The 18,109-nt window shown below is 29.3% G+C and overlaps 2 protein-coding genes and 1 long non-coding RNA gene across 6 annotated transcripts in view; 1 reads left to right on the top strand and 2 right to left on the bottom strand.

Annotated features, from left to right (window-relative positions):
* The window catches only part of smid (nuclear valosin-containing protein-like smid), a 24,636-nt gene extending 14,688 nt beyond the window's left edge, over positions 1 to 9,948 (bottom strand). For both annotated transcript variants that reach the window (XM_014433676.3, XM_067051902.1), the window contains exons 1-5: positions 9,668 to 9,948; positions 9,460 to 9,583; positions 2,333 to 2,475; positions 904 to 959; positions 718 to 823 (exon numbers count right to left, since the gene is read on the bottom strand). In XM_014433676.3, the coding sequence (XP_014289162.1) occupies positions 718 to 823; positions 904 to 959; positions 2,333 to 2,475; positions 9,460 to 9,583; positions 9,668 to 9,754 (516 nt within the window). In that variant the 5' untranslated portion in view covers positions 9,755 to 9,948. The remainder of the gene's footprint in view (positions 1 to 717; positions 824 to 903; positions 960 to 2,332; positions 2,476 to 9,459; positions 9,584 to 9,667) is intronic.
* LOC106688961 (uncharacterized) lies at positions 2,873 to 18,109 on the top strand. Of its 2 annotated transcripts, none has more exons than XR_010844669.1 (3): positions 2,873 to 3,144; positions 3,460 to 3,708; positions 17,973 to 18,109. It is a non-coding gene; the product is annotated as an uncharacterized lncRNA (long non-coding RNA). The 2 variants fall into 2 exon arrangements; XR_010844670.1 differs by lacking the exon at positions 17,973 to 18,109 and adding an exon at positions 9,312 to 9,466.
* LOC106688960 (carboxypeptidase B) overlaps positions 15,333 to 18,109 on the bottom strand; it is a 71,045-nt gene continuing 68,268 nt past the window's right edge. For both annotated transcript variants that reach the window (XM_067051903.1, XM_014433680.3), the window contains 4 exons: positions 17,429 to 17,571; positions 16,545 to 16,601; positions 16,360 to 16,444; positions 15,333 to 15,810 (listed from right to left, as the gene is read on the bottom strand). In XM_067051903.1, the coding sequence (XP_066908004.1) occupies positions 15,620 to 15,810; positions 16,360 to 16,444; positions 16,545 to 16,601; positions 17,429 to 17,571 (476 nt within the window). In that variant the 3' untranslated portion in view covers positions 15,333 to 15,619. The remainder of the gene's footprint in view (positions 15,811 to 16,359; positions 16,445 to 16,544; positions 16,602 to 17,428; positions 17,572 to 18,109) is intronic.

Genomic DNA, 18,109 nt, shown 5'->3' with positions numbered 1-18,109 from the left:
TCGGACTATTGAGAGGGATTCTATCGAAAAAAAGGGTCGGTTTATGCGAGGAGTCGGTTTATCGGGGGTCGTTATAACGGGGTTCCACTGTAATTTGATTTTTGGATTATATGTATCATGAAACATAAAATCTCAAATTTGAAGAGGGCTTAAAAAAGTTTTTTCTTGGTTAAGTACACAGGTTTATATTGAAAATAATAAATCAACAATTTATATTAAACACACTAGGAATAAAAGTAAGACTCAAGTCAAATCAAAAGAGGTAAATTCAATTCCATAGAAAAAAAAAAGTGGTGGATACAAAATAGAAACATAGAGCTTTTGGAAATGAAAAACAACCCATAATTAATAGAAATATCAAAAGTGCTTGTTATGATTCTCATTCTATCATAAGAAAAAAAAAATCTTAAAAATTAATATGCATATCTGACAGTGAACTATACTTCTCACAACTACTTTCTACATAAGTTATATTTTCAAAATGAAAATTGCGAACTATGCGGATGTCTTTCTAAGAAGAATCCAGTTATAAAAGAATTTATGACAATTTTAAATGTTCAAAATACCAAATATATCCATTCTTTGTTGACTAAACATTTTATGATTCAAGAACATAAGTGGTCTGTTAGATTCAACAGCTCCTAGTTTAGAGGAATAATATAGAAAGTAAATCATAGCAATCACAAAAATATTATTAATCTTAATTAATCAATTTACCCGTTGTTTAAGACTGGTAGGAATCTGACTTCTACCATTACCATTTGAATTTTTTTCATCCTCATCACTGCTAATATTAATTAATTCCTGCATTTCAGAAGTTCCACTGTAAAAAGTTTTCAGATCTTAAATACAATGAAAAACTTTAACAACATTCAAAATAAATTAAATTAGAACTAAACTTACCCATTCTGCTTAGTAAATATTTTTTGGATGGAATTTAAATAAGGTGTTGAAGTAACCTGGAAAAAAAAAAAAAAAAATGAAATAAAATAAGATATACACTGTGAAGTATTTCATTTAGTAATAATAAGTACAATTTTTTTCAAATAGGTAGTTCTTAAAAGATTAAGATGCAATGTGCAGAATGCAATATGAAACAAGTGAAAACAGTAATTAAAAAAGGACTTACTAAAAACTAAGATCTGAAGAAAAATAAAAAATGAAACCATTAACAACCTACTAAAAAGTTCTTGACACTTGGGCAATATAACATCTGGAATCCAGTTTGTGACAGGACAATCAGATATTGCTTAAGTTATAGAGGCCTCCTAAGTAGGATACCCAAAAAGAAACAGATAATTAGGAAAATAAACTGCTAGAAGTCCCTTGTTTATGCGAATGGATATTTAAATAACCACTTAGCTTTAGGAAAAATGTAAAATTTTCAGATGAAAGAAAGTTTAATTGGTTTCAGTCTGATGGTCAGAAGAGTATTTAGGAGTAGTGCTAGAAAGTAAAAAAAGGACTATCCCAAGCCAACAATAATAATATGGTTTGAGGCCTCAACTGTCTATAGAACCACTTATAAAAATTGTCATGAATAGAAAAACATTTTTTTATTTTGGAAAACTTTTACTTACGTCAATGCTGTCCCTTGTAAAATGTAATTTCAATGAATCCATTCCAATCTCAATGGACAATACTCAATAGGCTTCTTTTGATATGGGTAAAACATTTGCTGGAAGAAAAATGGGAATTTGGAACAGATTAACTATTCAGCTTCCTAATGTGAGCAGTGCTATGCCCTAGAGAATTTTGAAGTCTGGGTTAAGAATCATGTGCCGACAAGATGGTTCCTTTTAGAAGAAGTTAATAGAATATTTTTAAAAATTAATTATTTTCAGAGTAGTATTCGTATAACCGTTTAAAAATTACATTTTAGATGTTTTAAAAGTGTATAGTACACCTTCAGCACTTTGTAATTTAACACAAATGTAAAAATTGTAGGCATGAGGGTTAAATTTGATATTAAATGTCCTCAAGAAAAACAAATATTGGCTATTACTTTTTCAATAATTTAATAGCATAAGCAGTAATGTACCATCAGTTGCTATTTAATGTAAAAATATTAATTGTTTAAATCAAAGAAAATTGTTATAAAATTAGGGGTTGCAAAGCAAGAAATGGCCTGAAAAAGTTTGGGAACCTATACCTATAACATGAGGTGTAATTAGAAGGTTTGCCTTATTTTGGGAAAAGGATAATAATTGCTTCCATAACACAGAAAAATGTAAATATTCATTGCTGTATAATGAACTATAAGAAATATGGCAAGTAAATAGATTAGTGGAATAATTAAAAAGTACAGTAATAGTTTTAAAATTTTTCTTACAGTGAAGTTCTGAGCTTCCGATCCGACTTCAACAGGAACATCTTCCTCATCATTATCATCAATATTGTCAATTTCCACTTCAGATTCAGAATTTTCAGAGGCTGTATTATTTTCATCCCGGCTTTCCATTATAATCCTGTAAGCTAATAAGACAAACTAATAAAACTATGTCATAATTCCAACATATATATGCATTTAATATTATTTCAGTAAATCATTAAGTATTCTACCAACCACACATCTTATGTTTATCTTGTGTTATAGACATTGATGGTAAATTGAAATAATGCATTTCTTTATTAATTAGAATTGGTTGTTCTTCAATAAAATAAGAAAAAGTTAATTAAACATATGTCCCGTGATCGTTTATTTCATAGAAACTTCTTATAGAACATAAAATATTTTGGTTATGAAAATTATATTAAATGGAAAATAAAATTATCTGTGTTTTAATAAACTTTATAACAGCTGTTATAAATGTTCTATCCCCTTTTCAATCAGTAAGGTCAGGTGATCAAGAAGGCTATTGTAATATTTCTTTTGTTTTATTAATGAAGTTTTTAATTAGTTCATCAAGCATAAACAATTTTAGTTGTTATGTCAACCATTACATGTTAGTGTAATTGTAGAATTAGCAGGTATTGTTTTAGTTAATGGGAAAGATGACTTAAGGTCTGTTATGGCAATTCAAAGGAATGCAGTACAACTAAATCAAAGACTTCCAAATTTTGAAACATTTATGATAGTTGAAAATTGAATTAGGACGACCACTGATCACTCCACTCCAACTGTTCTCACATCAAATACTACAGGTAATGATGTAACAAAACCTCACTAAAGAAACAAAACAAATTGGTTAGTTCCTGAAACTTTGTATAAATATTTCCTTAATAGTAACAATGTAGAATTAAAAGAGTTCAACAAAATTTCTAGGGCAAAAGAATGTATTTTAGAGGGAGGAAATTGACAAATGTGGGTTTTTTAAATGAAATAGTTTTGGGACAAGTGAATGATATTTTTTAATGCTGAATCAAATGTAAACAAAAACAAGATGAAATAACCACCCTAAAAAAGTATCAATTTTTATTATAGATGCAAATTAACATTTTTCTATTATTTCACCACAGAACAATAGCATGAAGAGGAGTGATTGTCAGTAGCCACCTATAGAGATATAGGCTAATTAGTTCCAAGAGATAATGATGGTACACTTCAAATGAAAAAAAAAAAAAGAGTTGAAAACATTTGTCATTATTGTCCAGTACAAGCTGTACTAAGTAATTGTTTTCCAAACACAAAAACTATTGCCAATTGGTTAACAATTGATTTGATGAGATGTAGAGGAAGTTGGAATATAACAACATATTTCATAGCCTGTAAGTATTCATTTGAATATTGCTAGAAATAATAAGTGGTTCTAATTAAATAACCTGAATCATGTAACCTTACACCTTAAGAGCCTTTTATTTAGTGTTACTTTACATCAATTGCAAATATATATACGTATACATTTTTCATTTATTTATGGGCATTTACAACAGTACCTAAAATACAAGAAGTAAATTTGAAGTAAGAAGAAGAAATGGTATGATACAAGCATGTAGAGAAACTATCTATTGGTAGCACTCTAAAAACATTTTTACAATATAAAGTCTCGAAGCCATCTTCTTTTCAGGCCCTTGGAGGATTGTCAGGAATGAAAGAAGAAGCAAGGTTAGAAACTATTGGGTTTGAATGTTTAGGGAGTTAATAATGGATATCTGATTTGGGATAGATCAGTTACATAAGGAACATTAAAGTCTTTATGGATGATTTTATGTGTAACAAAGTAAGGAGCATGAAGGATTTTATAGGATATTGTAAGGATTGGATACGAGAGGAATTCAAAGGTTTAATGAGCCCCAAAGCTTAACCCCATATTTCCAGATAGGCCTTAATATTTTCATGTAGATCAGTCTTTTGTAATGGATTGGAAGTTTAGACCGTTTGTCTAATAAGAGTTGTAATAGTCGGAATCAACGTGCAGTTTCCTCTCTTTTCAGTCTTGATGAGAATTCCAAATTAGTCGTTTGTCCAGTTGTAGTCCAAGGTACCAGATCTGTTCTACAGGGATAAGAGCAACATATACTTATTAAAGTATACTGTAGGGCAATTGGCAGGTTTATGACAAAGAGTAAAGGTGATTTGATGGGGTTTATTTTTATCTCCCCAATTTCGGCACCATTCTTTGAGGGTTGTGATATGGGATTGGACAGTTTGGGATGCAATCAAAGGGTTATTATTAACTGCGAGCACACATATGTCATCGGCAAACATGGTGAGGATAGTATTAGGATTGGTTGGGATGCCAGCTGTATAAACGGTGTAGAGGATAGAACCGAGGATAATACCTTAAGGAACACCGGTGGACAGAGAATAAAGGCATGAATAGGAACCATTTTGGTTTACTTGAAATAATCTATCAGTGAGAAAGGAATGGATGATGAGAAAGTATGTAGGTGGTAGGGTATTTATGCAGTTTGTAAAGCATTCTTTGGTGCTAGATTCGATCAAAAACCAGCTCTATATTGAAAAAGACTCCTGCACAGTACATTCCGTGCTATAAAGAAGACGAGACAACACCCACCACACGATGACATTGTTGGATAGTGGAGTGGGATGTTCGGAATCCACTGCTGATCTGGGATTTTATGATTGGAATCTAGGATGGAATATAGACATTTCAAAATGAGTTTTTCAAGGATTTTCCCCATGATCGGTAATAGAAAGATAGGACGGTAAGATGGGTGCTCTGGCGGCTTTTGGGGTTTGCATATCATTTTGACTATGGATGATTTCCATGGGTCAGGAAAATATGTGGAACAGAGAATGGCATTATATATGTAGGTGAGGGATAAGATGGCTTCTCGAGGAAGAAGTTTAAGGATGTGAGATGTTATTAGGTCGTATCCAGAAGCTTTGCAGGTAGGTAATCTCTGAATGATGCTGGATATTTCTGAAAGATAAAATGCGTTAGGGTCATTTGGGGTGGAATATTTAGTTCTGCTTCAATACATTCAAGGTGAATTAGGTTAAGAATATTGGGAGGAGGAATAAAGGTTTTAGAAAGGTGTTGTCCATTGGTTTTGGGATTTTTGTTTGTAAGTATTGGTCCATGTTTGGGATTAGGTAAAAAGTGGATAGTTAAAATCTTTGAAATTCACCAGCTGTTTGGTGGTTCTCCAAAATGATTTGTCAGTAGTTGTAAGATTTTCAGTAAAGTTAAGTAAATTTTGAATTTTCTAATTTCTGCTTTAAGTTTGTAAGACAATTTGGTGAAATACACTTTGTCAGTTTGATATCTGGTCCTATGCCACTGTGATCTTGCTCTGTGTTTTTCCTTATTAAGATACAAATATGCTGTGGCAGGTTAGTTTGTTTATTGTTATTGATTCTACTAGTTGAAGTGTTGTCATTTATACTTGTTCTTATTGATTCTGTGAGTTTTTCTATAGCTTTGTCACTGTCTTATTTTGTCTTTAGTTGAATGTTCAAGTCTAGTTTGTTTTCCAAGTTGTATCTAAATCAATGAAGAAGTGGAGGACTTAGGTACAGAGCTTGAATATAAAAAAAACAGAACTGGACTATGATCTGATGAAAGGTCATCCAGGGATTAATAAAGGGTGATAAATATGTCAAGGGTATCCGGTTGTTTTTTTAGGGATGTAGGCCAATAACATGGTGCCTAAGGAGCGATTTATTCTTTACTTTATTTTTTTTTTAAATCAAAAATCCCTTATGTGATTATATCTTTTATTTTAACTCACCCTCTTCTCTGCTGAGCATGGGCAAATATAAACTGAAGTTAAATGAAAATTTGCGGTTATAATTGATCCAAGGTTTTTAAGATAGAAGGCTGAGATTCGATGTCCTGAGCTAATGTTTTCTCCAAGTATGTATAAAATATAAATATATATTTTCTGTTGGCGCGTCGTTTAGACCTTGGAGATCTTTAAATGTGAGCTGTTGTTATGAAGGACCACATACACGATTAACAGTGAAATTATAGATGTTAGGGTCCCCAGTCCTAGGCTGGTATGTGAGTTGCCTCCAGTAGGCTGACAGGCCTCACAAATCAGGAAAGGGAAAGGGCTAAATGTGGTCTGGTAGAGTGATCACCCATAGTGGGCAGTCACACATCCAAGTGGTAGGTGATCACTAACAAAAGTAAGTACAGAAATAAAAAAAAATCTCTGAAGAAATGTACAATTCCAGCAAATTTTATTGTTCTCTAAGGGATTGTATGCATTTTTCAAATCTAACCTTCATTAAGGTTTAGTAACTTCTATAGACTAGCCATTTTCCATTAACAGGTAGCTCCATTTTGTACAGAAATTTTTTGGCTTAAACTAATTGTCAACGATACTTTACTTAACATTTTCTCCTCTTGGTATATATTTGTGCATAAATCCAATTGATTAGTGATTTGGAAAACAAAATAGATAATTTTGGCTTCTTCAAAGATATGATAATGAGCTAACTGCCAAAAATAGAACCAGACATATATCAAAACCTTTTAATGAAATTTCTTGACCATACCAAGTTTCCAGATAATTTTGGGGAAAATTCCGCCATAGGAATGGGAGAAGTATAGTAAGGTATTGTAATATGCTCTTTTTGAGTAAATAGGATATTTTGATGTATAGAGGGTTTTTTATATGTTTTATTTTATGTATCATTTTAATATTGTTCATTTGTTTTGTTTATCCAAAAAGCAAGCTAACTAATTTTCTTTGTCTATAATAAATTCGTGATTCAAAACAAAACCAAGATGGCGGTACGTATTCTTCAATCAACAAGTCCGTTAAATCAAGGCCATGTTGAGCAGATTCAAATACCATAAAAACTATTTTAACTCTTCCTATCATAATTGAAAATACAGTAAATTTAAGAAAAAATAGAAGTCAAGAAATAGTGCTAAAGAATAATATTCAGAAAGTAAATCATTTGCAAAAATCCCTAACTATTGTGCGACAATCGATGTTTACATGGAAAATCGAGGCAGGTTTTAGTTTTTAGAGGGATTCGTTGTTTGGGCGCGCAGGTGAAATGATGTCTCCAGGATGAGGAGGCCCTCGTCAATTTCTGTCCAGCAAGAGTGGACAATTTGAAAAAGGAAGACAACCAAGAAGAAAAATACTTTTAGTTTGGATTGCCTGGTGAGAGGACGTCCGTCGGCTGGAAGCGGGAAAGTTTGGAAGCCATTGTTGTGAGAGAGACATAGCTGTTTGGAAGGACTGGAAACCATTTTTGACGATAGGACATAACATTAGAAAAAATAAGATACCAAGAATCATCAAAAGAAGATTGTGAACTGGGTTAGTTTTGTTATACTAAAAATATATACATGTGTAAAATAGATATTAATTTAATTAAGTATAATTATTGTAAGTGTCTGTTTCTGATTGCCTAGCAACTCGCCCAAAGATTAAGAGTCTTTTATATTATAAAATTTAAATAAAATTCTATTATCTATAATATTAAAGATTTCAAATTAGATCCCAAGCTATCCTTTAAATAGGAAATTAGTTAAAACTAATAAAATTCTTTTTATTTTAATAAATTTTAAATTATTACAGTATATATATACCTAATTTAATTAATCTAATGAAATATTATGAGGTTACAAAGACAAACACAAATTACTTTAAATGTTAGTGTATAACAGAGGAAAGAAGCTCTATAGGCTCATGAAGCAAAATTGATTAATATTTATTACAAAAAAATCAAAGAAAACACCGTAATATGTTTAATCATTTATATACACCATATATGTCGTGACAGCAGATTTGTGCACCTAATCTATCAAAATATATATTTTGTATAATGTATTATTAGAAAATTTGTTCTACAACATTCTAAAAATTAATTCAACATTAGAATTCACATTTTTATATGTACATTTTAATTATTCAATATCCAATTTTCCCCAAGAAGCACAAACATTAAGGCTGTGGCACATTATAAATAATCAAAAATGTTAATAGATTGAAGTTCTGACAATTAATAAATATAAACAATTTTTAATGTAATTTTTCTTGAACCTAAATCCAAAATAGAAATAAAAAAAAAAAGAAATGGGCAAACCACACCATTATTGACATAATCAGGAGGCAGTTAAGGCCAATTTAAAAAAAAAAAAAAGTATTTTTGTGAAATCAACTTTTAGAAAATGAAACAAATTCAATTAATTATCTCTCAAAATCAAGAAAATGATACATTTAAGAAAAAATGAATATAAAAGGATTCATAGATTTTAAAGTGCAATGGTGTGTACCATACAGTGTAAAAAATAAGGAAAATAAATTTAAAGCTGGTCTAGGCATATCTTTCCCTCATATGGGAAAGATAAACTTATAATAGCAATAAGATATCTAGATAATTTGGATAAACTTAGTAAATTAAAGTTGAGGTAATAAATTCATTAACAATTTAAGACATTGTTTAATCTAATTAATTATAAAAAATATTTAGAAATAAAATATTGTTTAGAATTATAAATAACTAGGAAAATTTCCTAAACAAAAAACTGAATGTATTCTATATGTGAATTTTATAGAAAATTCACATATAAAATACTTCCCTGAAATTCTTAATAAATTCAATATGGAAAATTGAAATTGTGTAAACATTCTAATGGAAACAAAAACTCTATATAAAGTAAAGAACTTGAAGATCTATCCTGTCTCTATCAAAACCTCATCTCTACATTAATGTATCTCAATGTCAATTCAAAACTGTTTGCCAGCATTTGGGTTAATTTTCTTCAGACAGTTTAAGAGACACTTGGATACTAAATACCAGATGTTGGCTAAAAGCATTTTATACCTTTTAAAGGAATTAAAAAACACACATATGTTTAAATAGTTAAGTATAATAATAATAAAATTAAAATCAGCATAAAACGGTCCATATATAACAACTATAACTTTGTTTACAGGCTTATGAAATTATGTTGTTCATAAGACGGGCATATATGAAAATATGATAACTAAAATATGCTAACAACAGTTTCATCAACACATTATAAATAAAAAATGATTTCATTGATAGTCTCTAGTCCCAAATGATAAATAGTCCTTCCTTACCTCTTTTAACCATTCCTCTAAAAGCACTTTTTTGTCTTCTACCATACTCTTTAAATGTCAACCTAAGATCTTCTACCATAGATTCCGGGTCTATCCCTTCAGGGTCCTCAAAGGTGTCAATATACTACAAAATATAGGTAATTATGAAATTAGGATAAAGTAAGTTCATGTCATTTAATGAAATATTTAATTTATAAAAATGATGTACCTGTTGAACTCTACTTAATAGCTGTCTATCGCTAACAAAAGGATATTTTTCCTTTTTAGAAGGATCTATATTAGAATTAATATTCATTTTTTTTTGGTAACTAAACGTTTAATAGAACATAAAACTTATGCACAGAAAAATATTTTTAGACCGTTTTTAATCGATTATGAAAAGAGTGTTAATTATAAGAATTATTAGTTATTCATTAGGAATTGGTAGGACTCATTAGGATACACTCACGTTGACTACAAAACAAACATTCAACACATAACCTGACGGCAGTTATAATTTAACCTTCCCATAAACAAGAACACAACGCTGGTTCAATAATACATTGGTACATAACGCACATCTAGAACAAAAAAAGTACAACAAAAAAAATTCTGTTTTTAGGAGATGGCGTTAAAAGTCTTATAAATGCTTTATCATTGTAATATTACATCTTCTCCGAAAGTTTTTGATTATTCTTTTAATTAAGTTTTTCGTATTTGAGCCATAGGAGGACTCCCACACTATCTGTTGGAAATAGAAGATTCCGCAATCTTAAACTTGATATTATATTCCATTTTTGGGGCCATTGTAAACAGATTTTACCGTTCTGTTGATAAATATTCGTAATTACAATTACTTGAAATTTTAGGAAAAAATGACAATTACATTAGACTGTAATTGGTAATTGAAATTACTTTGGCTCAGCTTGTAATTGTAATCGAAGAACAATTCTAATTAAAGCAGTTAATCTGGTAATTTAAATTATAATTACAATTATTTGTGAAAGCGTAGACAACGATTGCTCACCAGCGCACTAACATCAGAGTATGGCAAAAGGTAATAAAAATTACTTACTAATTACTACAATTAGAAATTGTGAAAATGGAATTTGCAAGTAATTTTCCTGGAAGATCAATGATTGACCGTGTGTGATTATGTAAGGAAGGTGGTCCGGTTGCGGTTAAAGACCCGATCATCCTTTTATTACTACAGATGGTCAATGGATCAAGTGGTAAACCAGAAACTGTTTAAAAAACCCTTAAATATATTCATTGGCCTTGAATTATAGGTAATTATGTATTAATTAGGTATGTATATGCAATTACCCAATAGAAATATACGAAAAATGTATTTCCTGTAATAGTGAAAAATTCATAATTTTGAAATTTAGAGATAACAAATATATATATTTATTTGATGAAAGGAATATGGTCCGGGTGCGGTCAACAAAACTCAAATAGTAGAATATACTTTTTTATTGAGCCAACGTTTCGCCCCACGTTGCAGGGCTTCGTCAGGGTTTGTTTTGACAATTAATATATATTAATTAATTATTATATAAAAAAGTATATTCTACTATTTGAGTTTTTTTGACCGCACCCGGACCATATTCCTTTCATCTTTACACACGGTCAATCAATATCTTCCAATATATATTTATTATTTTACCATTATTATTATTTTGCAACAACTCTTTAAAAAAAATATTTCCCACTTTTTGCCTCTTTAAGTTTAATTCGCCAGTTTAAACATTCTTTTTTTGTCCCCTTTCGTCTAATTGTATTCTTCATATCAGACAATTTTCTTACTCTTTTCTATAACCAATATTTATATCGCTAAACACAAGCCATTTAAATAAATACCTAGGTCAGTTCTTAATAATATCATTATTTAATTATCTAATAATTATTTAGAAATTAGAAAATAGTTCTTATATTTTATTTTCTGTTAATATTTAATTTATTTTAAATTAATATACATACCCATTTTTACGACATTGATATTACTGTTTCCGCTTGTAACATTTTTTAATGGCTGACTTCTTCTACCATTGCGCTCTCTCTATAGGAATTTCTCATCAACCTGCACTTTGTGGTATTTTCAGCAACTGTTGGTAAGTTTTATATTATTATAAATATTTTTTCTTCCTTATCTCCTAATTCTTCTCTCCACTATATTTCCTTCTATATTAATTTTTTTTTCCTTAGATACTATTATTCTCCATATTGTTGTTAACTCATAGTTTCCCATATTATTGTTAGCTTAAGTGCCCTTTTTGGCTTATATAACGTTATATTTTAGTTTTTAATTGTGTTATTTTACTTACATATTTTCATAATGACACAGAACTCATTTTCTTTCTCATATTTCTCATGATTTTAATTTTTCATTATTTACTAGTTTAATTTTAATTTTTTCCCCTTCTTTTATATATTTGTTTACTATTTGTTGTAATATTTTTCTTGTTTTACTGTTTTTATTTATATTATAGCCTTAACCCTGAAATTCACTTTGACACAATAAAATTAGAATCACTTATTAGTGTTCCTCACTCCTTACCGTCTTTTCATAATGAGCTATGAAAATATATGAGTGTGTGAATCCATGAATTACAATTCAAGTGCAATTTATTTATTCTTTTAGAACAGTCAGTTTTAAAATATTAAAGAAATATTGTAATTTGAAATTTACACCATTAATGAAAATGGGGTAATTTTTTTTAAAACATTTTTTTATAGGATTATTTAAAAAAATTGCCCATTGTTTTTCATTAATAAACATATTACATTTTGGTTTATCAATTTACTAACGTCATAATAGCAATAAAACACGTAAAATTGCCAATCATTGAGATTCGTTTTTTAAATATATAGGAAGATGGTCAGGGTTGCGGTCAATAGTGAAACAAAAATAGTTTACAACTATTTATTTTCCAACGTTTCGCCCCACTTTTCAGGGCTTCATCAGGGCTGTCCAAATGAATAAGTTGAACAGACAGTGGTCAGGACAGGAACAGTGGTCTGTTCAACTTATTCATTTGGACAGCCCTGATGAAGCCCTGAAAAGTGGGGCGAAACGTTGGAAAATAAATAGTTGTAAACTATTTTTGTTTCACTATTGACCGCAACCCTGACCATCTTCCTATATATCAATTTTTACGGTCAACTATATATACATATATTCGTTTTTTAAACTTTTCCTGGTTCACCATGCCAATTTGAAATTGACTTTTTGTGGAATTTTCTTGTTTTCAACTACTATTTAATTCAAAAGAGAAATGGGTGTATTTTTTGAGGGGGATTGAATGACTCTTAGTCATTCAATAACAAGCTTGGAATAAGAACTAGCTGAGTGAATGACCAGAGTATTAGTGAAAAATCTGATATTTTTCACCTTTTTCATCCATTGCTGTCATCTTTTACAATAACCTATTTATATCTTTAATTTAAAACCTTAGCGCACTTTAAATAGATGTATTAAACGACTAAATAATTTAATTTTTTGCCGTTTTGATTCAAGCGTAAGTATGACTGGTAATAAAATCATTGAGGAGTAACAATTCAATGAACAGTTATGACAGGTTTTAGAAACTATAAACTATTACTTTTAAGAAATGTTTCTTTTTCACTCAATCGTTTTAGAGATGCTAAAAAACTATAAAAAGTTTAATAGAGAGGGTGTGAAAATTTTTGGGGATCAGAACCATTGACAACTGCTTCCAGAGAGAAAAAGTGAAAGAAGTGTGGAAGAAATTAAAGTTGATGAAAATTCAAACTAAGCACAGGAATAGCCATTGCTTTATATCAAACACAGAATGATGTACAATAATGGGATTTTTAATGTATCTTTGAATGAAGTAGAGAGGGCTCTGAGAAGGATAGAAAATGAAATGTTGCCAGGACCTGGAATCTACCAATTAAGCTGATGAAAGTAGAACCAGCAGAACTAAAGGCAATAATAGTTTAGATATAACTAAAGGAGATATTAGCTGAGCAATAACTGAAGAAGTTATTTGCTAAGAAATAACCTATTATATGAAGAAACAATTTTCTTCTGAAAGAATTGGTTAATGAAGCAATTTTAAGAAACTGGATCAGTAAATTTATTTATACACTTAGTTATTAAAAGTAAGATGTTAACTAACCATAAAATTTATTTTATGATCCTATTTGTGAGGTAAATTATAACTTATATTGACCATGTAAGGCCCACCAGGCTAATCTAGTATTAAATATATAATACAAAGAAAAAATAAATGAGGTAATGGTGGCTTTCTGTTTTTTAATGGTACCTTCTATATTTAGTAATAAACTTTCTTTCTTTCAATTTTATTCATCACTAATTCTATTAGAATCAATAGAAGAAACAAATTTATGGAAAATGATTTTATTTTCAATTATTCATTAACAAAACAGCACCTATTATCAATAGTTCATGACTAATAAACTTACACATTGTCATTTTCTTTTCAAGTAGGTGAGTCCAATGATTCTGAAGGAACATATTTTGCAGTTAAACTGGTTTGGAAAATTTTTTGTGGCTGAAAAACCTACAATCTATTTATATTTTTGGGAATCTTGTTGTTTTCATATAGTATTTCACTTAGTTTAACTAATTAGTTTCAATGACTACTCCAATAAAAAAGATAAAATCCAGTGAGGCCCAGTTTGTTGAATTTGTTCTTTTCATAGAACATCGATGATATTTTTTTATATGTTCCTGAAGTCTTTATTTTGTTTTGTTTGTCATTTAAAATAATAATCATTACCTTGTCATATTAACTTTATTTCATAAGGTCCTATTAATCAATTATCAATATACATTCAATGCATCTAATAGTTTTCTCTTTCCTATTTTCTAATTGTTAACATGAAATTATAATTATATTCTATTTATATACATAGTTTATATTTAAGTGTAATGGAATTTTCAATCTAATTAGTAATATAGGTTTTTGTTAGTTCTTAAAAATTAAATGTAAATAAAAAATAGAATTTTATTCTCCATAAAACAATGCCTTTTAGCCAATGAAGTTTTATTGATAAGTGTCTTAACCATATGTGTTAAATTCCTATCCTTTCTTTTAAAAATTTATTTAATAATTACATGAGATGATTTAGCAAATATAAAATAATTATTAGTTAGCTTCTCCCAGCAAATATATATTTTTGTTGTTAACATTATTTTCCACCAAATAGTTGTCTAAGTAAATTACTTAACATCATGAATGCAGATCTACGGAACCATCATTATAGTTTTTTACTTCTCCCTCCTAATAGTGGGTGACACCCTTTTCACCCTCTCTAAGCTGACTGACAATTGTTTTCGTGCATATGAACTAGAATATAATTATCTATGAAAATACAATAATCTGTGAAAAAAATTATTTATTATATTTATACTATTATTAATAAATTAATTGTATTTTTCATCATCAGCTGATGAATTTCCTAACTCTAACAGAGTGGCTGATCATTATATACCACAATAAGACATGAAAAAGTTGCCATCTTTGCTCAAATTATCAGAAATAAAATATTAACAAAATTTCCACCTTGCTTGAATGATTTTAATTTTTCAAGTTGTTATTACCTTCTCCTAGTTGTTGTAGATAGCCTTTCCACTCTCTTCAAGCTACCTGTCAATTGTTTTCATGCATATTGACCAAAATAAAATGATATATGAAAATATAAGCCTGGCTCAAAGGATTAGAAGAAAAAAAAGCTTTACTTCTCTTAAATACTCTGGGCGAGCCCAGATCATCATGCTGTTTGTTCCACCACCTCCTGAATTTACAGACCCTTTTATAAGTTAAACGCTGTTTAAATTACACATGAACTGTTATTTTTTATTTTGGCACATTAATTGATTTGGTTTGATTAAAATATGGATATGAATAAAAAATATTTTATTTGTATAATGTAGATAAATACATTTGTTGCTCCTATTACTGCATTGTATTACCTAATTCAAAAACTTTTTAGGTAAAGATTTCAGGTCAAACTGATGGAATTCGAGAAAAACAAAATGATTATTAAGGTGGGATCATACTTTTCTTCCTTGGTAATATGAGCACAATGTCACTTAGAACACAAATTATGAACACAAATAGTCCTCTGGTTCGTTTCCATTTCTTGGTGATGATTAGGGTTCGATTTAAGCCCGAACAGGTTTTTTCAATCACCTCCATTCTTCAGCAACAAAGAATCCAAGAAGTTTCACTGCTTCCCAGAGTTCTCTTGAGACATAGGGTATACTTTCTGCGGGTAAGTCAAAACCTTTTTCTCCGCCACCTGGCAGCTCAACAGTATACGAATATTTTGCACCTGCTCGTGCTTTCATCCAGTCATCGCTTCCTCCTGCTGCTGCACCTGGAAAATAAATTGTAGCAAGTGTCAGAAGTGACAAGTTTCAAAGATACATTTTTTGTGTTTAACTTAGCAATTTTAAAGAATAAAATCTTACTTTGAACTAAATTTTCATGAACTGATTAGTTAATGGGAAAGTAATTTTAAAATATATTGAAGGAAATTTCTCTTGACCAGAACTGAATAAAAAACTAAAAATATTCAAAGCTCCAATAATGCAAATTTATATCCTAACGTAAAAATACGTTGTTTTTCCAAATATTTTTGTCCCACTTGAAATTTATTATAGACAATATTTTCCGATATGAAAATAATAAATTTCAAAGAAGTTTTATAATAAACTTTAAGTAGAAGATTTCGCATGTATAATGTTTTATATAACATTATACCAAGTTTGTTCTAACTGTATTTTAATTATTAACTTGGTTTACAAAATAATACAAATATTAAAGATCTAAAACAAATCTCAAAGCTTTTATATGAAACAGTGTTCATTTTATTACAAATAAAATAATAAACATATTGAAGTTAAGAAAAGTTTAAACTAATTACCTAACAGTCTCGTTGATGATCCAACCTGATAGTGCGTACCATAAACAGATGATAAAGCTTTTTCCGCAACTCTCGCGAGCCTATCCTACAAATAATTAAAGTTCTTTTTTATATGCATACACTACAAATATATTAACTATCTAATATATTAACATTAATTAATATACTTATTAACAATTTCTTACCAGTTCTTTCCAATCTCTTGGTAATGTGTCACCAAATCCCCAGGGATACAGGAAATACTGCAAAAGAATTTAACAAAATTATTAGTAAAATTGACCCTAATACAATAATCACTTTATATAAGAAAGATATTATGTAAGGTACAATGACAACAAAATCATGACTGGAATAATGTTATATGTAACAATTTTTAATTCATTTTTTTTATTAGTTTTTTATTTCATTTGGTAAATTAAACTGTTACTTAAACCTGAGAAGATAAAAGGGGGTGTGGTCTGTGAATAACACAAACAAATAAAAATTGATTCATTAATGCCAACTTTTCGGCCAAAATTTCAAGCCTTCATCAGGGCTAAGTAAAAAAAACAAGATAACAACCACAATGCTTAAATCAAAGTGCAAAATAATAAGAAACATAAGAAGGTAACAGCTAATAGATACAAATTGTTATTCTGTACTTCCATTTATTCATTATGGTTGCTATCTTGTTTTTTTCTTAGCCCTGATGGCCTGAAATTCAAGCAAAAACATTGGCACTAATTAATAAGTTTTTACTTATTTGTGTCTTTTAATGACTGCACCCCCAATCATCTTCTCCTCGTATATAATCAATGTTCAAATATCAACTCATCAATATTATTTAACGATTGATTTTTTCAAAAGTCAATAAATGTTTTAAAAGTTAAGGAATCCATAGTTGATTTTGGTAAAATATGTTGTTATAATATATGTATTTTGAAAAAGCATCCAATAAAATATATTTTGACATGCTCTCTAAATAATGGATTAGTGAAATTAGCTTATTCAGTTCTAATAGCAAACTATTGGTGTTATGACTATTAATATGGTTTTATGCCTATAAAAAAAAATAAATAAACAGACAAACCTTCCCATAGCTATGTAATGTGAGGTAGAGTTGGGTGTTGCCCTTGGATAAGGCGTAATCCCTGAGGGCTCGGGTTTCAGGCTCTGAGAATGGCCCAGATCCTGTAAAGGTTTCATCGCAAGGGTCCAAGCTGGTCCCTGCTCCTGAAGAATCGAAAACAATAATAGAATATTTGAATTTTGTGTTACTAAATATAATAGGGTTGATTCTTAACCTTTAGTGTGTTCGCTTTTATTTCTAGAAGAAATAATAATGTTTTGTGTACTTATATTTTGTTCTGTTTTCAATAGTTTTATTTGTTTGAATTCGAAAAACTATCATTAGTAGATTAATTCAATATTTTATAAAAATTTGAAATATTTCAAGTCAGGATTAATACAAAAAATGCATTGTGATGATGTCTGTGAGCAACTTTAACATCATGAAACAGTTATATGTTCTATAACAAATAACAAACAATTATTTTTGAACAACAAATCTTATTTAATTTTTGAATAATTATTTACTATAACAACATTTTTAAAGAATTTTGTTTTTGGTCTAGAAAATTCGCATATTATGAAAGCCAGGGACAAATGCAAAAATTTCTCCAGCTTCTGTGGTGTCCGATAAGAGTTTAATAAAAAAAAATGTGCTAAGATAAAAAATTTGTTGAACAAATATATGCAATTAAAAAAAATA

This window comes from Halyomorpha halys, unplaced genomic scaffold (assembly GCF_000696795.3).
Source record: "Halyomorpha halys isolate HHAL.00 unplaced genomic scaffold, Hhal_1.1 Scaffold1243.1, whole genome shotgun sequence".
NCBI lineage: Eukaryota > Metazoa > Arthropoda > Insecta > Hemiptera > Pentatomidae > Halyomorpha > Halyomorpha halys.
The sequence above is the reverse complement of the archived record's forward strand: the minus strand, read 5'-3'. Positions and strand labels throughout refer to the sequence as shown.